Consider the following 27,240-nt stretch of genomic DNA (forward strand, 5'->3'; position numbering starts at 1 on the left):
TTGCCATAGAAACCGAGTGGTTAGCCCATCAATACACTAGAAGTTTTCAAAATAATGAGCAAACGGTGTCTTGTTGATGTCTTGAGAGTTGATGTTGCTGCATGCTTGTTGGACACTTGTAGTTAGCGATGGAGGACCACAACTAAACACTCCTATCTTCTCAACTTGCTGGAAACAACAAACAAACAACACATCAAAATACAATGTAACAAGATTCATGTCCATTTATGGCAAATTAGAAACAATGTAACAAAAAAGTGCTAAACTGTGCCATTTATGGTAAGCTAAAAACCCATTTAATATAACAAAAGTGTGACAAAGTGCATGCCAATTATGGCAAAATAATGTTACAAGAATGTGACAAGCTGCAAACTAGAAATAATGTAACAAATATGTGGTAAACTGCATACCAGTTATGGCAAACTATATGACCAATGTCGCAAAAAAAATGCTGTAAAATGATACTATTTAGGGAAACTAGAGACACTGTAACCAAATGTGGTAAATGATTTATGGCAAACTGTTGAAAAAAATAACAGTTTTAAAACATAACAAGTCCTTTGTATAACATAACAGTATTATAGATTATGTATTTCAATAAAATGTCTATTTTTTCAGTTTATGAATTCTCACCTCATCATGTTGATCTTGCAGGGACTCCAGTATCGAGTGGAAATCAGGACGTCCAAAATGTGTGACAGCTCGTAAACCAGTAAACAATGACTGATTTGACATATTCTGGAAATGACGCTCACAGACGTACTGAAAGAAATCAATGTGATACAGTAATACAAAAAATAACTCAGATTTCAGAAACTTTGTCTCAATAAAAGATATATCTGATATCTGAAATTATGATATTAACAAAATATTTTATTTGAAAACATGCTCTGTAATCAGTTCAGTTTAGTTTGTTTAACGGGACAAGTAACCCTTTCGTAATCATGGATAGTCCTCTATCGGTAGATGTGAAAAAGAAAGCAAAGTTCTGATCTAACTGCTGTAACAACAGCTTTTGAAAGTGACATAGACTCCCAGCATTGTTAGTTTTCATGTTAAATTTCTAATGAAATGTGTTATGTATGCCTTCCAGCCTCAAATGAAGAATACATACCAGCATGGTAGTCCTGAGGTCAAATTTCTGGTAGAACTGTGTGATGAAAATGTGAGCATCCACAAGATTGTTTTCATCATGTCGTTCGACATCACGTAATATATCCATCATCCATTCAAATTGACGCTGAGTACGAGTTACCCATAGAAAGTACACCTGTTATGCAGAAAACAGACAGATTAAAATGCTGCACTGTGTGTATGTGTGATGTACATATGTGTGTGTATGTATGTATGTATGTATGTATGTATGTATGTATGTATGTATGTATGTATGTATGTATGCATGTATGTATGTATGTATGTATGTATGTATGTATGTATGTATGTATGACTGTGTGTGTGTGTGTGTGTGTGTGTGTGTGTGTGTGTGTGTGTGTGTGTGTGTGTGTGCATATGTGTGCGTGTTTGCGTATGCATGTGTGTGTAATGTGGGGTGGGCTATTTTACATTTGCATTATTTCACTATGCAATGGTCATTAAACAAGTAATGCTTATTAACTTATACTGAAAACACCTCAACTTCTTGCTTCAATTTGCATGTCACATATTTAAAACATAATTTCTACATACCTTCTTACACCGAAACCGTACACTTGGCTGATAAACCACATCTTTCAATATTGATGCAAAGGGCGTGACACCAATACCAGCACCAATCAACACACACATTTCATACTGGGCCCAGTCTTGATGGCCTTCACCAAATGGTCCATCCACATACAGCTATTCAGGAAGGTAACACCATGTTTAGTTAATGAGTGCAATCAGAAGCAAGTTATTCATTAAAATCCGGCATATACCTTACATATGCAAACATATATGTGGCCTGTTGGAACTACTCAAAAGGGGGTATAGCTTTTCTTTTTAATAACCAACTATGTATTGTAATCTTGTTATATCAAATCTAGTCTTTGTATAAAGTATCCTCATGTACAAATATGATAAAAGATATCCAACCCTGTGTAGAAACCTTAAAAACAAAGGATAAATTGCCATCAAAGACATTTGCCAACACTTCAACTTACTAATTCATATTTTTTTACAACAAATATTTGCCCATGCGGGCCACAAAATAAAGTGATACTGTGGACTACTGTATCTGACATTTGTACCAGGTTTGGTTGAAATCAGCCAATGAATGTCAAAAGCGTATGCATGTACATTTTGAACATTTTTTGGCTACAGTGTTTAACCTTGAACATAAATAAATCAATGCAAGTTTGCTGATTCTTACATAATGTAAGAGTAAGTCCATTTCATACCTTTGGGTACTGTCCATCGACTACTGTATCTGGATTATACTTTTGTTGCATATTCATGGTCCAGGGTCCAAGTGCTCTGATGTGTACACTTAATTTATCTTCATGAGGAGCTGATGTCAATGTAAATGGATGGTATTCATTCTCTCCCAGTGCTGCAGATGATATCTTGATCCATTGTCCTGACTTGTATGTAAAGTCAGTTGGTCTTTTCCATTCCAGGTATACAACATCTAGAGGAAAACATTCATGTTAACTCTACATTGCTCTATTAGACATAATCTATAGTTCTGAAATGAAGTTATCCACAAAAGTGTATAGAAACTTTGAACGGAATCACAAAGGTTTATTAGTTAGAGTGGTTATGGCCAAAGTCCTTGGGCAAAATTTGAACCAATATTGTACCTTAGTCATACCAGCTGTATAAGTGGGAAGCTGGTAGGATAGCAGCTGCAATGTGAAGGATTGAATTCTATGCACTTATATAGTGGACTGTACACTCCCAAGGGAGTTGAAAGATTAAGGGCCATTGTGCCTATACAAGTCCATGCAAGGGATAATACATGCAAAGTGCCACAGTGTGGGAAAGTACAACATCAACACTAACATTATTCTGGAGACTCACTGGCCTCCTCTCTCCCAATGTGTGAGGGCGCCCCGCCAGAAGGTACCTGGAGACTGACAGAATTTACATTTTATAATTTTCTTACCTGATGGTAGGAGTTCCACCTTTGTTACTTTAATCGAATCTTTCTTACGGCTAATACTGACCAATTTATCCAAAGTGAAAAGTATAGCAGGTCCAAGAAGGAAGTAATGGAAGATAGGTTCGATCACAAGTCGTCCACTACCATGGAGGATTGTAAGTATATACAGTAGTAGGTACAGTTTGTGAGTTGCCCAGAATGCATTGTACACGTAACGTCGGGCTATTGGCGTAGCAAACACTACCATGATAGCCAATACTATCACTAACATAACACCAGTAATACCTGTATTAAGTCAAATCAAAACAAATCATTTCATATTTTCCTCTCTAAATATCTGTATCAAGTCAAATTCAAACAATACTGCAGATCTCATTTAATTAATTGAAACCTAAACCAAATATAAGCCATCTCAGTGAATAATATTGTATCACAGGATATTGTTGAGAAATATTTGTATCGCAAATAAGATGAATCATCAGAAAAACAATACATGACTAATTAGCAACAATCACACAATGTCACACAAGCTCAATAAACAAACTTTGTTTGTTTAGGACAAAACCCTCCCCTTCCCCCTCCCCCTCCCCCTAAATGAACATTCACAAGTGTGACATCGACAAATTTATAGATGATGTAAACTATGATGACAACTGTAGAGGTCACACCACTACAATCGATGCAATTTAAAAAACATGATGGTAAACACATTTAAATACTAACCAGAAACCCAGCACTGTATATCACATTAGAAGTAAATTTTAATCAACATCTCAGTAGTAAATACAGAACATGTTATCATTGAAGGCGTGAAAGTTTTTATAATTTGGTTAAAAGTGCAAAAACGAAGTTCAGCAATCGTATTGACGCCAGACTGATCCCCTCCCCCTAAACAAATGAAGTTTGTTTATTAAGCTTGTGTGACATCATGTGATCATCCCTTACACAACCATATAACTACCAAGTATGAATGAATAAAGTTGTCTCCTTTACCTGTTGTGGTTGAAAACAACCAATACTGAAACTTAGGTAGTTGATGAGATCTATCAAAAGAAAACATTAAACATATTGTCAGTTTAAAATAATTGATTTTTCTGATCATGGATTGAAGCTGCACTGGACTATTTTTAAAAAACTGTTTCATTAGATATAATGACAAACTTACTCGTAATATCGTACACCCTGTACAGTATTGAATCATCTGTGGATAAATGTATTTGTGTAGCTGTACATTAATATCGTACACCCTGTACAGTATTGAATCATCTTTGGGTAAATGTATTTGTGTAGCTGTACATTAATATCGTACACCCTGAACAGTATTGAATCATCTGTGGGTAATGTTTGTGCCGCAGCATACATAGTACATTGTATGGTGTAATATATCTAATCAAATTAATTTTTGGGTCCACACCCAAAAATCAGTTCTCCCCAATTAATCCTGATTTCAACTTATTCCTTTACAATTTATAGAGAAAATAGACCTCTAACTGGCATGTACAATGTACAATTATTGGTATTTTCACAATTTTCAGAGTATGTCATTGGTTGATTGCAAAAATAATAATACCCTTGTTACAGCTAGTGTAGTTTTAACAATGTGTATTCATGAAGAATAGAAGATTCTTACACACGTTGGTACTGAGATGTTTATAGATAGGCAATTATGCATTACAAGTAGTCCTAGTATCCTTAAACATGCTCATGTGGTCCCTAACAGATTTAGTGTTCTCCTTCAACAAAATTAACAAACTGTAATGAATGAGTAGTACACCATCTTAATTTTTATGTGAAAATCATTCTTCCAACCACTTCATTTTATGATAATTAACATTTTTCACTGACCTGTGAAAGAAATCTCTGAACAGACATGTCAGATCATCAGCTGGTTGGGTTGCGATGTGGTAAAAGTTGATACTGTGACCAGTTACATGTACACCTATAAATATAATGAATATAGTGATCAATACAACTGAACACTTTGTTTATATATTAACATATGTGGGTATACAACCAATCAGATTACTTTACATATAATTTACATGTATTTGGCTAGACAACCAATCAAATTACTTTGTACGTAATTTATATACCCTCTATCAAATATGTGGTTAACAGCCAATCAGATTACTTTGAACATAGTATTTACATATTCTGTATCACGTGTCTATACAACCAATCAGATTACTTTACATGCTATTTACATATTCTGTATCATGTGTTTATACAACCAATCAGATTACTTTACATGCTATTTACATATTCTTTATTGTATAAACAAGGTTGTATGAGATTCATCACTTCATAATTGACACTGTCTATAATCAAAATACAGTAATTGGATCTTACATGTAAATAGTATCATTGTTCCAGCGATGACTTTATGGAAATCAACAGCTGAGTCAAACGGGATGTATCTACTCAGGAAAGTACTTCTGAGATGTGTTATAGTATTCCTACACATGGTAACCAGTAATGCTGACATAGTAAACATGATGACACTAGCTGCTCCACGTGTAACGGTTACACCATACCCAGCAATCCGTCGCAAACCGCGGTGCTCTCTTTCTACAGAGAAAACTGTCAAGGCATGATAAGTTTAGTATATACTAAATGTCATATACAGGTCTTGTTAGCTGTTTTTAAATTCACATTTTCCCGGAATGTGCATACTTATGATGTAGGCTTGGTGTTTCACGTATAGGACATTATGTTTTTGACACATAGAGCTAGACATATTTCAACTCTAGACTAACAATAACAGAGACACAACAAACACAGCAGGATGCTTTGCCCAATGACACTGAACAGAGGTTTCCATGAAAACATTACACATGGACTTGATGATTTTAATGGCTATGGTTGTTTGTTTTCTGATAATCAACATTTTAACTTGACTACTTCTACATCCCCACTGTGCATGGCACTTATGTAATTGTTTCTTTTTCATTAGAAGTTGTTTGAGGGTGTGTATTAAAAGCCATTGTCACGAGTGAAATAACAAGCCTACATCATTTTAGCTGTAAAGCTGCACATCAAGATGTTTAGGATGAAAATAGTAAGATTGCCATTGTGTGTCAAAAACTACACGACTGTAACAATTACATGTACATTCAACAGCTATACACTTTATTTCTTGAAGAATTGTCATAAATAATGGAAAGTTTACTGACTTATAAAAACAGATTTTACTTTAAACTATTCTATGTGTAGAGAAGGAGTTTGAACAATTGTCAGACTGACTGTGGCCCAAAAAATCTACGAACTATAATTAACAGATAGGGCATCTGGTAAAACTCACAGCTTCTAGATGTTAGTAATAATGAAATATGCAACAACACTATACTTCATTTCAGATGTACAATCAATGTATTCGTAATACTCATACATTTGATAACTGTCCAAAGCCTTGCTGACAGAACAACACTTACAATAAGCTCTTTCAATGAATATACCAGCCACTACACATAAATAAATGATGAGATAGAATATCTCCAGGCGGTGGTTCTCCATGTATCGTACAAATGACTTCCATCGTTTACCAGTAGAGTTTGAGGTAGGTAATTGTGATTGCCTTGTTGGTGATCTACCTTTGGTTGTTAGTGGTCTAACTTGTCCTCTAGGAGCACCATAACCACTATCAGGTGAGCAATTCCTACATTAACAGATGTAAATACAACATGTTTAACATTTGATATTTATCAGAAATATATATGGATGTGTACTACCAAAATTAAGATAGTAATTAATAGAGTTTCGTGCATGATGTTTTTAACAACTTGCCCAAATATTTTGTATTTGTATGAATTACAAATTACGCAAAAACAAAATATAGACACTAATAGCACGGACACATATCAAATGTTACATTTTAACTGTGAACACAAATAAACACTTTTATGTTAGAATATTCGTTGTTTGACAGTGATGTTGATCTGTGTTCACAGTGAGATATAAAGTATAATTTTATATACATGCACACTATCAATGTCTGCATTTTGTTTGTGAAATTCATTCCATAAAATGTTGTATGAGACATAAAAAACCCTGTGCCACCAAATTGAAACACTATATTCTCTTAAATCTGGTAGTACGTCACAAATGATTATAGAGAAATGTGTTGCTGAAACTTTCTCTCTGCCAGATTTGAACAAGACTCTCTGAGAACAGTCTCCGAGGAAGACAATGATGATTTGAACATAATTTTGTTTCTTTTGGTCGTACAAAGAAGACGTAATGAGATTATTTACAATGAAAAGTGAAACATAAATGGTGTATATGAACAGAAAATAGTTCACTACCTTGTGCCAAAAGGAGTTCCTGGTCTGAAAGTTGCTGTGCCATCATTTCCATTCCATCCAAGCTGTATTTGTCTTGGTGTTGTAGCTCCTACAAATCATTATATTTGGAAAATTATATAAATAAAGAAGACAAATAATTCCTTGGCTCACTTCAATCAAGCACTGAACACATTCATGTTTTTTGTTTGGGTCGTATTCAATATTTCTTTGGCCTCCAAAAACACAGAGTCTACAAAATTCTACAATATCATGTTAAAAAACTTGCCTCTCATTGGAAGTACAGCATTTTCAAAGTTGTCTTTGTAATCTCCAAGTAAAGTCATAAAATTGTCAAATGTCAGTTCATTTTTATCGGATAAATCTGCTTTCTTGTACATCATGTCAACCATACTATCAAGATTGTCATCAGCAACATCAGCTTGAATTAGTGACAAAGAGTTCCTTGATATAAAAAAAGACATATTTGTCATTCATTCATTCATTCATGAAAGTTTGATTTTATATTGTTTTTGGTAGGTATTGTTGTTATAAACAGTGAAAGTCTCTCTGTCTCTGTCTGTCTGCCTGTCCCGCCCTCCCCCCCCTCTCTCTCTCTCTCTCTCTCTCTCTCTCTCTCTCTCTCTCTCTCTCTCTCTCTCTCTCTCTCTCTCTCTCTCTCTCTCTCTCTCTCTCTCTCTCTCTCTCTCTCTCTCTCTCTCTCTCTCTCTCTCTCTCTCTCTCTCTCTCTCTCTCTCTCTCTCTCTCTCTCTCTCTCTCTCTCTCTCTCTCTCTCTCTCTCTCTCTCTCTCTCTCTCTCTCTCTCTCATCTCCCTTTGATTTGTTTTGTTTTGTTTGTTTCTGTATGTGATTATAATAGTCATATCTTCTCTAATTTGTTAGTGGTGTACGATGTATGTATGTATTTTAATTTTCTGCATTGTTTTTACTTACTTAATCATATTGGTGAACTCCTGTTTTGCCAGTCTGCCATCACTGTTCACATCATACAAGTCAAACAGCATTCTACATTTATCTTCAACTGATCCTGTGTCATAGAAATGGACAATAATTCTTATTTAAGTAGAATACAAGGATGTCACTGAATATACAAAGATTCTTCAATTCTCTCCAAATTTTATCATGTGAAAGCTTGCTCCTGGTCCTTTTCAAATAATAAAAGAAATTTGGGGTTCCACTGCTATTTACAAGGGAATCAACTATTTTTTATATTTCAATAGCATTAACACAGTATTTGGGGGCCATATTGGATTTGGCGGCCATATTGGATTCTAAAATGACTAAATTTTGATATCATTTGACCACTGACTTATTTTCTTGATTTTAATAGTTATTTTTTCTTGCACAAAGTAACAGCAAAAGTTTAAAGTGTTTATTTCTGAGGTTTCGCGTTAATACTAATAACATTAACACTTCCAATTATACTGAAATAATTTCAAAGTACAGCTGCACAGTTTTACACAGATGACAATTAAAGCAAGGGTCACTCACAAAGCTATATCATTAAATATATTCAAGATGACCTTCAAGAATGTTGAAATTTTTATATACCAAACACAAATGGCGAACTTAAAAAATTTGGGAACTTTTGAACTTTTGATATTTGTCAACTCACATTGGACAACTGTATTTATTTATTTATTTATTTATTTATTTTTGTTTTATTTTTATTTTTTTTTATTTATATTTTATTTTATTTTTTTATTTATTTATTTATTTATTTTTTTATCATTTTTTTAATTTTTTTAATTTTTTAATTTTTTATTTTTTTATTTTTTTTTTTTTTGGGGGGGGGGGGGCGCGGGGTGAGTGGTTGAGGCTGAGACTAAGAGGAATGTTTTCTGTTTTTGAATAAAACTGCATCCCCCAATCACAGACACATACAAGTTTAAGAGAAAGCCATACATTGATGATTGTTAAAATAAGTAAAAGAATAATCTACATAATTCATAGTTTCATTTATAACTTGATATAACACAACTCCTGAAATCAGTTCACAACTTTACAATATATATCAAAATCACTAACTGAAGACAATTCTATATTATAAATTTATTTTGCTGAATAAATAACCTTAGTTTTATTGCTTTATTCTACAAAAAGAACTGTACATGTGTCAGTTTGTTTTTTTACCTCTGTACAAAACAATCACTAGTTCCAGGAATTCTTTGAATGATATGTAACCATTGCCGTCTTTATCAACAGATTCAAATATAAGCTGCACAAAATCATCATCAAGTTTCATAGAGAAAGCTTCAGCAAACTCATGAACTGTAAGTTCACATTCCAATACTTCCTTCATCTTGGGATCATTGTCAAAGTCACGGCTAATAACATTCTTTGAAACCTATCATTTAAAGTAAACAAAGAAAAGAACAATTATGAAATCTCTCATTTTGTATATTATTTATTGAATGAATCTGAACACAGGGAGCAGTGAGCATTTCATTTAGAACTATTATGAAAATCTCTCATTTTATACATTACTTGTTAAATGGATCTGAACACAAGGAGCAGTGAGCATTTCATCCAGAACTATTATGAAAATCTCTCATTTTATACATTACTTGTTAAATGGATCTGAACACAGGGAGCAGTGAGCACGTCATCTAGAACTATTATGGAAATCTCTCATTTTATACAATAGTTAGGGGCGACGTCAAAAGATCGATGTTTACAAAAAAACTTAATTGCTTTAGTTTGGGGGTGGGGGGGTTTTGGCCAAAATAATTTCTCAACCGTCAAAAACGATTTAACGCCATACTTGGCAAATTTAGTACGATTTCAAGGCTGCTTTTACCTAAAACACTGCGTACATTCGGTCCGATTTATCAGCGGTACGCGGTTCAGCTTTCAAATTTGCTGCAAAATAGGTATTTGGGAACGAGGTGGGTATCCAGAGTGTGCGTACGCACATTTCATCAGTTGGCGTCGTCGAGACACGAAGGGTTCGTACAACTTTCTGGTCCATATATGTTCTCCTCACACAATTTATAAATGCCCTTCGAACGACATTCAGAAACTAACGAACAAGATTTGGGAGTTAAATATCAAAAAACAACAGGGCAAATCCCGGGCCGGTGTACAGGAAAGCGCAACGAAGTTGTGGCATGCCAAATACAAAAATGACCGACGGTCATTAGCCGAGTTCATGTCCCAGGAGGTCGAGTCGAAACAATCTATTTTGAAATACGTTAAAAAATATGTTTGAAAGTTAACAAAATCACAGTGGGTACGTGATCAGAGCCGATCGTTCAATCGTAGTGGTAAATTTTAAAGGACCTTCACGATAATTGATTTCAATAGACTATGTGGATAGGACGCGTGACGTTGCCATAATCCACCAACGCGAAGGTTCTAAGTTAGGCCATAAGTTATAACGTGAAACTAATACGAATATTCGTATTATTATTTCCGAATGTAAATCCGGAAATTACCGATGAGATGTCATGTTTGATGTGACCTCTCAACTTGGACTAAATTGTCGTATATAGCGTGGTATTGCGAATGTTTATTTCTACACTTTCAACAAGTTGATCGTTCGACTGATGTTGATTCAATCCTTCGTGAAAATCAAAAGTTCGATCGCCTGAAATAATTATTCAGCAATAGTTTAGCAATTTCAAACAGATTTATAGATGTTTGTAGATGATTGATAGTTGGAACATGCATGTGAAAGCCGTGGCCGCCGCGTCAACGTGTTCATCACTGTCGTGGTGCGATGCCGCGATGTCACAGTCAAAATCAACGGAAACGTGCGAATATATACGACTCGACAGAAACAACTTGAAGGCTAAAAAGCATGAGAGCTGGTAAATACAATTTCTAGTTGAAACTATGTTTTGCAGAGACAGTTAAATGTTTTACAGTTTGAATTGCAATGTTACTACATATAGTTCTTTACTCCAGTGAAAATGGTTACTTCATCCGATCTAATCTTTGGAATGGCCTTTAATGGGAAGTGGTATCCTGCTGTTTGCAAAACATCTTGTCAAGTTTTATGAATCAAATCTATCTGTACAATCAATTTAGTCGAACTAGTTAACAAAGGCGATTCCTACACTTTCCCGACCGGCCCTGTATTTTTCAGTTAAACAAAAATCATCCGATCAAAGTGTTGCTGATGAGCCTACACCCAGTCACGAAATGTCTCCCATTTCAAAAAAGAAAGTGAAACCAGACATACCAGTATTAGTAATCAATGTGACTTGACGTGTAAATTCAGTGTTGTTGTGTTCTGTTGGTTTTCAATAAAAGTGTTTTTCTGAGTTAAAATGGTTTTCTATTTTATTTATAATTCAGTATTAATATATTGGTACGTTGTTTGAAAGTGGAAGTATACAGTATGAGTCTGAAACGATTTTCAATTTTAGGTCAGTTAAGTTAGATGGGGGGGTGGGGGGGTCTGGGACCTAACTTAAGCAATTAAGTTAGATATATTATATTGAACTTTTGATGTTGCCCCTTATTAAATGGATCTGAACACAGGGAGCAGTGGGCACGTCATCTAGAACTATTATGGAAATCTCTCATTTTGTATATTATTTATTGAATGGATCTGAACACAGGGAGCAGTGGGCACGTCATCTAGAACTATTATGAAAATCTCTCATTTTATACATTACTTGTTAAATGGATCTGAACACAGGGAGCAGTGAGCACGTCATCTAGAACTATTATGGAAATCTCTCATTTTATAAATTAGTTATTAAATGGATCTGAACATAGGGAGCAGTGAGCACGTCATCTAGAACTATTATGGCAATCTCTCATTTTATACAATAGTTAGTAAATGGATCTGAACACAGGGAGCAGTGGGCACGTCATCTAGAACTATTATGGAAATCTCTCATTTTATAAATTAGTTATTAAATGGATCTGAACACAGGGAGCAGTGAGCACGTCATCTAGAACTATTATGGAAATCTCTCATTTTATAAATTAGTTATTAAATGGATCTGAACATAGGGAGCAGTGAGCACGTCATCCAGAACTATTATGGAAATCTCTCATTTTATAAATTAGTTATTAAATGGATCTGAACACAGGGACCAGTGAGCACGTCATCTAGAACTATTATGAAAATCTCTCATTTTATACATTAGTTATTAAATGGATCTGAACACAGGGAGCAGTGAGCACGTCATCTAGAACTATTATGGCAATCTCTCATTTTATACAATAGTTATTAAATGGATCTGAACACAGGGAGCAGTGAGCACGTCATCTAGAACTATTATGGAAATCTCTCATTTTATACATTAGTTATTAAATGGATCTGAACACAGGGAGCAGTGAGCACGTCATCTAGAACTATTATGGAAATCTCTCATTTTATACAATAGTTATTAAATGGATCTGAACACAGGGAGCAGTGAGCACGTCATCTAGAACTATTATGGCAATCTCTCATTTTATACAATAGTTATTAAATGGATCTGAACATAGGGAGCAGTGAGCACGTCATCTAGAACTATTATGGCAATCTCTTATTTATATATTAGTTATTAAATGGATCTGAACACACACACACACACACACACAAACACACAAACACACACACACACACACACACACACACACATATAGATCTATAGATATATATATAGATCGATATCAGTAGTTTATAACAAACAGTGTTGGTAGTTACAGGCACAAAGATAAATTTTAAAGTTAATCACCTTAGCAAACAACATGTTAAAGAACTTCTCCAGTTTCTTTTGCCTTTTTCGGTAAGTATAGGCTTCATTCTTTAGTTTTCTTTGAGATTGGTTAATCTCTTCATAAGAGACCCCAGCAGTCTGTAACACAGTCTTCAACTTATCACAAAAAGTTGTCCTTTCTTCCTTGTCACCAAACAGCAGAATCTTGGTGAGAAAAAAACAAAATCAATACAACTATTTAGCTATATAAAATGACAGGTGGACCCAAAATGGTCATAATTATAATGGTGGGACATATAGAAGTTATTTTTAGGAGTGATGGGGTGTATTCTGCTACCTACCTTTACTATAACACTCACCAAATCACACTCTTTGGAAGAACTCAGTGCCACCATTCCTGCACCTCTCTCACACATACTATAGTAGAAAGTTTGACTAAACACTCACCAAATCACACTCTTTGGAAGAACTCAATGCCACCATTCCTGTACCTCTCTCATACATACTATAGTAGGAAGTTTGACTAAACACTCACCAAGTCACACTCTTTGGAAGAAGTCAGTGCAACCATTCCTGCACCTCTCTCACACATACTATAGTACAAAGTTTGACTAAACACTCACCAAATCACACTCTTTGGAAGAACTCAATGCCACCATTCCTGCACCTCTCTCATACATACTATAGTAGAAAGTTTGACTAAACACTCACCAAGTCACACTCTTTGGAAGAACTCAGTGCAACCATTCCTGCACCTCTCTCACACATACTATAGTAGAAAGTTTGACTAAACACTCACCAAGTCACACTCTTTGGAAGAACTCAGTGCAACCATTCCTGCACCTCTCTCATACATACTATAGTAGAAAGTTTGACTAAACAATCACCAAGTCACACTCTTTGGAAGAACTCAGTGCAACCATTCCTGAACCTCTCTCACACATACTATAGTAGAAAGTTTGACTAAACACTCACCAAATCACACTCTTTGGAAGAACTCAGTGCCACCATTTTTTCATGCCTGTCAGATGATAGTTTAATGGTCATGACCATAATGTTGTTGAAGTTCAATGACCTGACAGTACAACCCCTTCCAGTCTTGACATGGAGGACACTGTTTGTTCCAAACTTGATTTGTACATTTCTATTTGCATCTTTTCCTCTCCATTCAGTAGCTGAATAATGTAAAAAAAAAATACAACAAAGAATAAAAATCAAAACTCAGGAATTCCCTCTTTTATTCAATTGATGTTATCAATGATGTTACTTACATTATTATATGTAGGCTTGTTTTGACTTTATTACATCTGAAATAACACTTTCATTGTCAAATGATGGAAAGACAAATTGCCCTCTATAATTCAGAGTGATTTGATAAAACAAAGACTAAACACCAGAAAAAGATTTTATGTTAAACAGGGGGTATGGTCAGATGACAACTATCCCACTGAGTAGCATGTGCCAACCCCCCTCACCCAACCCTACCCCCACCCCACCCAATTCATGCATTGCATACATAATACATGGCATTGTATGGGAAGACCAGTGATGCATCTTGGAACTGGCAACAGGTTTATTTATCAGCAATAAACAAACAGTTCTGAATATCAATTTGAAGTAAAAGGTTGACTTTGTGAGATATGTTCACAAGCACAATTCAAATATAAGATAATATTAGGAACACTTCTCCTACCTTTGGTCATGTTTACATCTTCCAGTGAACTTGATGCTGTATTCACAGCTCTGACTCTATTGTTCATTTGCTTCATCATTACTCCTTTAAGATACTTCATGATGGGTATGTACCCACAGAAGTTTAATATGAGTAGAACTGAAAGTAAAGCATACTTTAGTCATCTGCAATATTGGTGGGTATATACCAACAGAAGATCATGAGTAGAACTTAAAGTAAAACTCCGTACAATTTATTCTCACTAGATTCTTACTAGAATCTCACTAGATTCTATTAGAATCATGAAAATTAGGATTTCTAATGAGAATCTGATCAGGAATCTATTGGATCTGTAGTAATATGGATTTGAAAAGTTTAGCAATGTTTTTAAAAGCAAGCCTCATTCTTAATTGTTACTTATATAGCAATGTTTTTTTATTTTCACATTTCATGCACTCACCTAAAACGAATCCTCCAAGAGTTGAGAAGGACCCAATAAACCAAACTTCACTGAAATCAAAGTAATCATAGGTTTTCAGATCTGAACACGGCTCCATATCTGTCTGGTTCAATTGTTTGGGTTGAGGACATGGGTCACCTGAGAAATACAATAAAATAAGCTTCAATTTTATTGGCATTTAATTACATGTGTACTGTATAACCCATGACATAAACATCACTAGAATGGTACACTTATATATTACACTGGATCCATCCAGACTTTGAATGATCAACTTAATGTGACGATTGCACATGTCAAGGAACTCATCACTACCATGTAAAACTTCATGTATTATTTATATATCAATTAATACACATGTTCATAAAAATAAGGGTTGCCGACACTGCAAGCTACTATTGATACATGAAACTGAAAATTGTGTTGTAAATCTACATTCCATTGTTGTGGACAACTATAGTTTCCATGTTACTGCACCAAGTAAAATACTCTAATGAATAATCTTTTGATTTGAATTAAGAATTGTTTCACTGCTTTGAGAATGCTTTGTATACATTTTTCATACAATGTTACATGATTACATAGATAATTTTTATGTCTACTAAGTACCATTTGTATCAACATATGAACACTTCTTATTAACCTATGAAGTTTTACATGGGAGTACATTGATGAGTTCCTCAACTTGCACAATATTCACATGAAGGTGATCATTCAAAAGTCTGAGTGGGTCAACTGTAAATGAAAATTAGACATGGACTTTACATAGTATAAAATCTCGATGAGGCATGGCAAGGTCAGTCCGACAAGACAGCCTCTGATATTATGAATGTTGACTGAGATATGACTGGTAACAAACCAATATGCCCTCTACACTAATGTAACACACCACTGACACACAGCAACTTCTCATGACCCATCAAACTTTGGGATAACTCAAAAGTAAACCCTATTTCTATCATTTTGACCTACAATAATGCAGTCATTTGTTAGAGGGTGCACAGTAACAGACAGCTGGGCAGATGTACACACAAACACAAAGGCTGTGCCCAATTTTAACTTACCACTATACCAATGGAAAACATCTTCTTGTATATCACCAGGTTGAATGTTTGTGACGTTGAGAATGATGTCATACAAAGTAATATTCCATATCTCCAATCTTTCATCTTCTGTGAACAGGCTAGAATAAAGAAATTGTATACAGTTTACAAACTCACGTTTTAAGGATACGTAAAGTGGCCACTCAGATTTTTTATTCATAGAACATCTTTACTAAGTTTTTCTACTTGAAAAAACAATGTGAAACAACATATATACCTAGTCATTGTTTGTTGCTAAAATTAATTGCCAAAATATTTTTAAAATGTGTAAAATACTTGTTATTGTATGTATATTAGCAAACTTTTCAGACTCTTTCTAGCTTTTTGCAATTTACTGAGTTACAAACATGGACTTCGTATATGTTGTTTCGCATTGTTTTTTTCTAGCAGGAAAACTTAGTAGTTTTATGACGAAAAAATCCAAACTGAATCCCACTTTGTCATCCATGTGGACACATTACATAATTGTTAACAATAAAGACCAAGTCACCAATGACATGGTTGAATATTCAACTTATAAAAAACATCACAAAATAGTATATCCCACTTGCAAAAAACTCAAGATTTACTTGTCTATGATAAATTAACTACTATTAGTATGATCTTCTTTGTCGTCATCGTCGTCGTCATCATCGTCATCGTCATCGTTGTCGCCGTCGCCGTCGCCGTCATCATCATCATCATCATCATCTCCTCTTTATCTTCTTCCTCAGAAATGAGTTTAAAATCGTAAAATATCAATACTCACCCATTCATTTCATTCTCAAACCAAAATCTATCACCATCTCTGATTCTCAAAAACTGACTTTTGATAATGGCATTGAATAAAGGTCCAGGCCCTTGTGGTGTTGTTTCTAATAAACCACCAGTCCATATATCAACCTTGCTGACATTGTTGCCATGGACATCAGATAATTTGGTAAACAGCTGTAAACAGTAAATCAAAGATATGTTCACAGAGGAGTTGAAACCTAAGAAACAGCGCATAAAATATGATTGTTATGATCAGCATTATGTAATTATGACTAATTAATACTATTGAAAATATGTTGGAAAAATACTCTCTTAAATTTAATGAAATGCATTCAATTTGAAACAAGACTGGCACAGCATTTCTTTTTCTGTGGATCTAGGCTGTACGAGACATTACCTGTGGATCTAGGCTGTACAAGACATTACCTGTAGATCTAGGCTGTACAAGACATTATCTGTAGATCTAGGCTGTAAGAGACATTACCTGTGGATCTAGGCTGTACAAGACATTGCCTGTGGATCAAGGCTGTACAAGACATTGCCTGTGGATCTAGGCTGTACAAGACATTACCTGTAGATCTAGGCTGTACAAGACATTGCCTGTGGATCTAGGCTGTACAAGACATTACCTGTGGATCTAGGCTGTACAAGACATTACCTGTGGATCTAGGCTGTACAAGACATTACCTGTAGATCTAGGCTGTACGAGACATTACCTGTAGATCTAGGCTGTACGAGACATTACCTGTAGATCTAGGCTGTACAAGACATTAGTGTGTATCTAGGCTGTACAAGACATTACCTGTGGATCTAGGCTGTACAAGACATTACCTGTGGATCTAGGCTGTACAAGACATTACCTGTGGATCTAGGCTGTACAAGACATTACCTGTGGATCTAGGCTGTGCAAGAATGGATTGATGTCCTTCCAATCCTGTATGGGTGGTAAACCATAATGAATTCTTGCAGTGTTGTAGTTGGGTAAACCATGGTCACGTCCCCTCTGTATATTCAGTGCCATTAAATCTCTTCGGGAAAAATCTAGTGGGCCGAAAACCTTGCCTGGAAATACAAAAGATATATCCATAAATCTTCTTGACATCTACGTTTTGTTTCAAATCAAATCATATGAATATGAAAATTATGAATAGCTTAATGGAGACAATTATGGCTATGTAAAAAGGAGAATAAACACCAAGGTATATTAGGTAACTCGCATGGTTTTTTAAAACTGTGCAACATTTCATCCTTTGCTACATACATGTACACATGTGTCAAAATAGGATCTGGTTAAACTAAAAATTACCCCGGAGATCTTCAGTAATAATATTATCTTCTCTCTCTGCTATTTGAGAAGCCATACCCATCAAAAGTTCATCTATATCACTCTCTTCAACTGCTTCCTGTAACAATTAGATAGGAAAAAAACTGATTTAATTTGACCTATATAGGCACAAAAACAAAACTTGATACCAGTCTATAACAAATATAAATACTACTGTAACAGTTCTTGCTTGCATTGAACTAAAAACACTTGAAGTCTAGCCTACCAAAACAATTTTCACTATACAAATGAAATGCATTTATTTCCTAATAGCCTTAAAGGCTAATTTTCGATCCCTGGTCAGTGTCACTTCCAATATGTATCAAACCAACATTTTCATGAATACAGTCCCCAAAACACAACTATTTTCAGAGAAATACAGTAATAGATTTCTTTCCCATCATTATACCATAGTCCAACATTAAGAGATAAAATTCTGTAATATTCTCTAAAATGGCAGTTTCTTAGTCATTCTATGAGCTCTGTGAGTGCATTACACGGTCAAAGTCATCTATCATATTAATATGAGTGTCATTTATAATCCGAGTCTTAGTTTTATTCGCAGAGTGGGCCTTTGTGAGTTAAAATTGCACAAAGGTAACAATATTTCAAAATAGTTGACAGGAAAAGAGTTTTATCATAAAGGAGAACACCACGCCATGAAATGGTATTTTCATAAACTCAGTTTCTGGAGAGTCATTTCACGATTTTACATCACATAAATTTCACTTGATTGCCAAGAAACACCAAACACAATCTATTTTCACCTCTATTGTTCTTTTATTGGTACACTGTTGACTTCTAGGTCTTTAGTAGACATGAACATCATGAAAACATGAAATAACTCTCCAGAACCAAAAAAAGAAAATACCTTTATTTCCTTGAGTAGCGTTCCCCTGTTAAAGCAGGTAACACTGCTGTTATTCTTATGTGTCTAATATGTAACATCACTCAGGTGTTTCTAGTTATAGCACAGAGATTGTACTTACCTGTGGGTTCCAATATGTGTTACAGGTTCTTAGTCCATGATGTCCTGATGAACCTGTTGCCATGGAAGTATTCCGAAATTCACACTGTGCATTCCTTGTGTAACAGAACATATACAAATTGTACATAAATAAAAAGTTTTGAGTTTAATTTATTTATTTCATAGTTTGGACAATATAGTCACTGGAAAAAATGAAATCATCATATCTTTGTCTGTGGTAATTCAGACCCATTTAATACACAACTGTTTTTGTTAATCATTTCATCTATATGTGTTCCTATTTTAATAGTCAATATCAAATTGTTTGGATATCTGTTCATAAGTTACACCTGGGTGAATTGACTGTATGTAAATATACCGACTGTCTATATACACCAGGTGGTAACAGTGTGTGTCCAAATCGCATAGCAGCTGATTGGAATTCATGGGTTACACCTGGGTTAACTGACTGGTTGTAAACATACCTACCTTCTATATACACCAGGTGGTACCAGTGTGTGTCCAAATCTCATACCATCTGATTGGAATTCATGAGTTACACCTGGGTTAACTGACTGATTGTAAACATACCTACCTTCTATATACACCAGGTGGTACCAGTGTGTGTCCAAATCTCATAGAAGCTGTTTGGAATTCATGTGTTACACCTGGGTTAACTGACTGGTTGTAAACATACCTACCTTCTATATACACCAGGTGGTACCAGTGTGTGTCCAAATCTAATAGCAGCTGATTGGAATTCATATAGTAACACCTGGGTTAACTGACTGGTTGTAAATATACCTACCTTCTATATACACCAGGTGGTACCAGTGTGTGTCCAAATCTCATACCATCTGATTGGAATTCATGAGTTACACCTGGGTTAACTGACTGATCGTAAACATACCTACCTTCTATATACACCAGGTGGTACCAGTGTGTGTCCAAATCTCATAGCAGCTGATTGGAATTCATGTGTTACACCTGGGTTAACTGACTGGTTGTAAACATACCTACCTTCTATATACACCAGGTGGTACCAGTGTGTGTCCAAATCTCATAGCAGCTGATTGGAATTCATGTGTTACACCTGGGTGAATTGAATTTTTATAGCCTGAAAGTACAGAAAAAGTTTGTATAATATGAAAATTTTGACACAGCAATTGTTCCAACTGAACAGAATTCCTAGATCTACAAAAATGTGGTTGAGAACTGTTTTAATATACAGCATATTTTTGATAAATCATTAAATCTAGTCAGGAATGTACTTTACTATACAGTATATTTTATGTATGTGTAGTTATGTGTTTGAAGTTTTGTGTTGGAATGTATAGGTCATCCAAATGTACAACATGTTCAATAGCAAAGCCCTTTGAGCAGTACCTGCTAGGAACATACAGGTAAAATCAAAGTATCTCATATTAAATTTGATAATTCAAGACTGTGACAGTGTCAATGAAAGAGATGTAACTTACCTTGGTACAATGGAATAGTGTCATTCAGCCATGCTGGTAACCAATCATATACAACAATTTTCTACAATAGGGAGAAAGATAGATAATCTTAGATTACAAATTACAATCTTTGTTGCCATTATAATGCCGAACAATTTTATTTTAATAGGGGAACTTCATATCCATGGTTTTGGAAATAGACTTTAATATGCATGGACTTTGTCAACCTAATGAGCATACTGTATGAATCATGTAGAAATAGTGTACAAGTAACTAGTACTCCTGGTAGGTGTTATCATCACTGCAAATGGAAATAAAATTCTACATTCTGAAAGTATCTATGCAAGGGTTATGTAACTTGTAAGGGGGTCATAATACTTCTGGCGAGAATAAAGTTCATGTGTCAAATGTTACCTTGTGAGTATAAAGGGTCAAATGGGGTCAAAGGTTACCTGGTGTGTACAAAGGTCATGGGGTCAAAGGTTCCCTGGCAAGTATAAAGTTCATGGGGCCAAATTTTATCTGGTGGTTATAAAGGGTCAAGATATGTGAAAGATTACCTGGTGAGTTGCTACAACCCATTTCCTTGCTGTTAGAAATATCCTTTCATCATCCCAGTCTGGGTGTTGTTGTTGAAATCTATCTGCCAATACATTATGCCAGCGAAACAGCAAGACACCAAATGTTAACAGGAATGGATTCTCATTTCCACGTGGATTCCCAAGCACTAAGTAACAAACAATAGATTCATGATGCATAAATTGTCTTTGAATGTACATTTGTATGATCCATGCCAAAAATACTTAATAGTCTGATGTATCAATACTTCAAGCTATATCTATAGATGGCTGGATATGTACTTGTAAGTTGTAGGTAAATGTCATAAACACTTGTACACAAACATCAACAATGCACTGTCTATCATACAACCAAATACAAGACACATGCTAAAATCTTTGCTCTGTGTCAACACCACAAGATCTTTGCTCCATGTCCAAATCATTGGAACTTTTTATCAATGACACTCACTGTAAAACCTTTCAGCATTTTTCAGGAGATGGTCTCTAGGTGGAGGTGGGTTAGCCATGGGTAATCCAATATCATTGACAGCAGGAAATCTTCCATCTGCTGAAGACTTAAGTTTACCCCCTTCTAATGTCCGCAATGCATCGGTCCAAGCCTTGGCTATACCATATACAAGACCTCCGTCCAGCCAGGGTGTGATTTCATTGATCTGACAAAGTAAAACAATTTATTACAGATATTATGCTTGAAGAGAATATAAAATCATAAGTTGGTCCATAATTCTAGGTCCTAATACATGTATTATGTACTATATACTCACACACTGAAATAACTGCCAAGCATGACTCTCTTCCAGAACTTTCCCCTAGATAAGTCATAAGTTATCCATAATGGTAATATTGTTTTATTCTGTAATCATTAAGACATATAGTACCTCAACTGCATTCCTTATTCAACTGAAGAATACTTACAATATGTACCAGAGATTACTTGCACTGTGCAAACACATACTAGTGGTATTTGCACAGTGCAGTGCAGTATCAAAAATGTTTTTACATGCAAATGATATCCAAGTGAATGCATGGTTATTCCTTGTGCACAAATCTTTTGATTGCATAGTTTGATTTTATGGAAATTTGCTGTTTCAGATAAATATATGTACCGGGGTAATAATAACAAAATCCCCATTGGCAAGTGAAAGCTAGTGTGGGTACTCAGGGGTATTTGCATTCATGCTTGTACAGAGAACACTGCAAGCGCTTGTGTAAATGGTAAGCCACACTATGCACTAGTAGCCCTGCATCATGGGGTTCCATCAAAGCATTACATGTATTTACCTGTTCTCTTGGTACATTGGGTGAATATCCAGTTGATGCCTGTTGATATCGTGTCCTAAGGAATGGGATAACCACATCACCTTTGCCATCTGGATCAAAGTCTGGATCACCTTTCGGAATGGGAATGTTGAAATATTCCGGTGGACATCCGGGTCTTTGGGCATCTAGAATCTCTTCCACAATTTGTTGACCTGTATTCATGAAAACAGACAACATAGATGATGGCAATGACAATGACGATGGTGGTGGTGGCGGTGGTGGTGATGATGATGATGTCATGATGTTGACGATGATGATAATAATGACGACAACGACGGCGGCAACGACAATGATGGTACTTTCTATCTTTAGCACGATTAAAGTTGATAGTTAACCTATGAAATAGTTACTGACTTTTAACTTGTAAGAAAAATACAGGAAATCTGTTGTTATACCTATTCATCCATCTGTCATTGCATCATCATGTATTTTGCTACATTGTATCATATCAATGCATTGTTTGATATTGTATTATAGTATAGTATTGCATTGTATTAATGTTTGGTAATGTGTTGAATTGCATGGCATCTGGCATGATGTTGTGTCGTGTCATGTCGTGTAGTGTCATATTGTTTTGTAACAATTACGATATACTGTAAATATTTTACCAAAGAATACTAGCAATGCAGTTCTATTGAGATATGATCCATGGCCAGTCCATCCAACCATAACTGCATTGGCAATTTCTCTTGGATTGGGTCTGTCCACACCAGCTGGTTGATATACGCCATCACTATAGTCAGCTGGTAAACCCCTTGTCAACGTGGTATCTAGGGGAAACAGGTAATCAAACAAACAAAACTTGAATCAACATTTATCCCGGGATAAAAAAAACTTACTGACTGAAAATACAGCATTGAATACTTAGCAAGTACTATCACCTAGCTGTTCTAGCCGATTCACACAATTTGTCAAACCATTTTAGAAGTTACAGCTTCGCAGTACCCTTCTATTGTATATAGTACTTGATTTGATAAAAAAAATTCAAGAATATTATTTATACAGGTAAATACGATAAATTCTGAGAAAACATCAAACAGTTCATACCACAGACAAGGAGAATGACGTTTGAAAGGTCATTCTAAGTTAGCGTTCAAATCTTAGTACTTTACGTAATACCACACAATGGAATATACTATAGTTCTTAGAATTTAAGGAAAGCAAAGATATCCCAATCCAGTCCAACCTTTTCCTCCTTTCCTGACATTTTCTATCTGGCCATAAATGATAAACGAATGATAAATTTGCCCTACCTGCGGCTCCCCAGTCTGGATGGGCCCAGTTATGATACCAACCATCATACGGTATAGTTTCAAAACCTTTCTGTTCAGCAGTACCAATACCTTTAAAAGAGACGATTTTGATCAAAATTAATCAAGGAGAAAGAAGAAATACAAACAAATGTGCGCGCCAAAACTCAGAGCTGAAACAGAAGACAAAAAGATGGACGATCGACCATATACTGTATACCTAAAACAGCGCCACCGCACGGCGTGAATTTTATTTTCCGAATGTGGTGTCACACTTTAACATGCTTAACACATGTAACAGCGGGATGTAGCTCTGTCAAGTTGTATTTCAAAATAATCTATTTTCCAAACATCTCTTTTCATCTTAAATATTAGATTACACTATTATTTTGATAAAAAGGATTTCTTGCACGAATCCTGACTTGAGTTTAGAAAAGAATAGACGAACAAAAGACCTGCAGAGTTAGACCAGGTTGACTTTTTAAGTTCAAACAAGGGCTAATCTTATTGGCCTATTCCCTATATTTTTCCTGGCGTGATTGATTCTTATGAGTAACAAAACCAAGTCGACTTTGACATGCCATCTTGACATTGTTACAACCTGAAATCATTTTTAAAAAACAGTTTTCAGATTGCTTATAATAGTTTTGTAGGTCAGCGTATAGCGTCTGTGAACTGCTATATTACAGAAAAATACATTGATCTACTGGAGAAGGTTCAAAGAAGAGCTATTAAGATAATTCCAGAACTACAGAAATTGTATTATGAAGACAGACTGAAGGCACTTAAATAATTAACTACACTGGAGGAACGAAGACTTCGAGGCGACCTAATTCAAGTCTTTCGGATTATGGAAGGATTTGATAAAGTTCCTTCAGATAAACTGTTCACCCGTATTCAATCAAGCAAAACCAGCGGACATTCATTCAAACTTGCTAAATCCATGGTCAGATTAGACATCAGGAAGTATTTCTTCACTCAACGGACTGTATCTCATTGGAATAATTTACCTGTCAGTGAATACGTTATACAAGCCAAGACTGTGTGTGACTTTAAAATTAGACTTGATCAGCATAAAAACCAAAATAGGGGTTATGTATATGTAAGCCATGGAGTCATCAATGGCGATCATAGTAAATCATAGTAAACCATATACCGCAATATGTGCAGTGCTTCACATTGTGTAGTTTATTTAGTTGTAACTTATGGACGGTGGCCGATGGTATGTGAATATTATAGGGTGGGGCTCATACCCTTATATCTCAGCAACTTTTTTCAAAGTGAAAATGTTACTTTCATCAGTAATTGACGTCATCATCACGTGCACCCTCACCTCATCCCCGGTCATCCCACACCCTAACCTAAGCTTACTTTAGCCGTGATGTAAGCATCCATAACTTATGCGACATTGGTATTTTTGTAAAACTACATTTTTTCATCTAAGGAGATGTTGACGTCATTCAGTGAACATAATTTATATTATACGATTTAATTAAGTTCAAACAAAAAAACAACAAATAATTGCGGCGATACAAAACCTGTCTACAACTATTCTGTAGGTGTATTGTATAAGACGTCAATTGTTTTCTTAGAACCACTTCACGACAATCAAACCATGCAACCTTAATACCTTTTAAGGTAAAACATCTTCAAGCCAACCTTTGTCAAACAATTCGACTTTCTGTCAAGTTGATTTTTATAGTCGAATTTGCATAATTGATTAAGCAACCAGGATATACATATGTCATCATAGCCGTAAACAAAAAGTCCGTTTCAATTTCCACTAAATGTCATAAAAATAACGTCATAAATTTCGAATCTCAAGTATCGGGTTTTTCCAATTTAACTTAAATGAAACACACTCAAATACGTTACAGAAAACATTTCGATTGTCTAAAATACTGTTAAATTTGTCAACAACTGACTACTTGTTTACTTTCTTGGTGAATAAAGTGTTCGAATTTAATAACACTGACACTCATACATAAACTCGTTCTCGTTTTCAGACTCACTTTCAATGTCGAAGTCTCTGTAAATATTTTTGCGAGATTTCTGATGAAGTACTGCAACTATAACAATGGACAATATCTTCTTGAACGCAATTTGAAATTATCATAAAGCGTCCCTATGGTAACTCAACATATGGACAGGTGATATTAATTGGTCCTACAAAAGTGTATTGATGACCATTTGAAATACATTGTATATCTTTATGGCTTGATGATAGGGCGACCTCAACGTCAGTCACATATGACTTGACAACTTGGACATAAAACACAATAACAACAATTTTACGCATAATCACGCCGACATATGCATTGAATTCGTAAAAAAGTTTTCCTATCACGCCTCCTTCCCTACTCACTGTACCACAATAGTCGATTGATTGTCGGTCCCATGATGCATTGTATGAGACGACTTCGCTTCGTTACCTTGACTGGGATTGTTTTCTCTTGAAGTAACATTAAAACAATTCTATCGTGATATGATAGAAAGAAATGTTGACCTCGTTAATTGTGAGTGATTTTATAGAACAAAGACAAAATGTCATCAATGACAGAGAAGGTTTTTACTGGTAAACCCTGTGTACGACATGGTCAGGTAACAACCATGGCCCTGAGTAGCGTGCAGAATAATATCGTATAAAAACTACGGGAGAAGAGTGATGCAATTTGGCAAATCACTATAATTCATTTCATTATCTGTACTACAGGTAACCTGGATAGTGACATACACGCACTGTGAATACAATGTATACGTGTAGAATTCATGGACACAGAACGTCGGATATATCGTGGAGGTATCCCCCCTCATACCTCTATCATCCATGGCCCTACCAACATATCAAATTTAAAACAATTATAATCGTCAAAAAGGCTCTAGACATGTGTACTATTCTCATTAATAAGGGTTTGACTTTCTGTTTTAATAAATATTAGTGTCTCAAACTACAAAACTCAACAGAAAATAAAATTGCTAGTTGTAATAATTAATTAATATAAGTGTATATTCTTCAAATTTTACTTTTATTTAACTCCAGGTTTACATTTGCTTAATGTTGTGCAAACGATCTGTCATGAATTCGTAATTACTGTGTTTGAGTGCAGACATGACACTGCTTATACATGTCGCCAAACACCTATAGTTAGAGAAATGAATATATATGGCTCACAGTGTGGGTGTCAAGACAATAGATACACTTATATCGTATGTCTGGAGATGTCATTCAAGTAAAAGTTTAGTTTCCTTTGTTTAATCTCCATGACACTCATAATTATACGTGTATATGCGTAACTTATTGTAATTTAAT

General features: G+C 35.2%; 1 protein-coding gene across 1 annotated transcript; it reads right to left on the minus strand.

Annotated features, from left to right (window-relative positions):
* On the minus strand, positions 1–26,759 carry LOC144446324 (dual oxidase 1-like). The gene is made up of 31 exons (XM_078136071.1): positions 26,747–26,759; positions 23,934–24,023; positions 23,289–23,450; positions 22,642–22,832; positions 21,809–22,013; positions 21,340–21,506; positions 20,801–20,861; positions 20,343–20,439; positions 19,345–19,438; positions 18,338–18,434; positions 17,921–18,093; positions 17,027–17,205; positions 16,240–16,358; positions 15,176–15,313; positions 14,737–14,874; positions 14,019–14,218; positions 13,062–13,247; positions 9,514–9,727; positions 8,314–8,407; positions 7,648–7,824; positions 7,384–7,476; positions 6,514–6,737; positions 5,432–5,662; positions 4,928–5,021; positions 4,076–4,125; positions 3,086–3,367; positions 2,379–2,608; positions 1,687–1,839; positions 1,115–1,270; positions 634–762; positions 1–168 (listed from the first exon to the last, which is right to left on the minus strand). Exons 1-31 carry the CDS (start codon positions 26,757–26,759, stop codon positions 37–39), a joined length of 4,569 nt encoding a protein of 1,522 aa, XP_077992197.1. The 3' UTR covers positions 1–36.
* Positions 26,760–27,240: the final 481 nt, after the last annotated feature.

The sequence above is a fragment of the Glandiceps talaboti genome, chromosome 15 (genome assembly GCF_964340395.1).
Source record: "Glandiceps talaboti chromosome 15, keGlaTala1.1, whole genome shotgun sequence".
NCBI lineage: Eukaryota > Metazoa > Hemichordata > Enteropneusta > Spengelidae > Glandiceps > Glandiceps talaboti.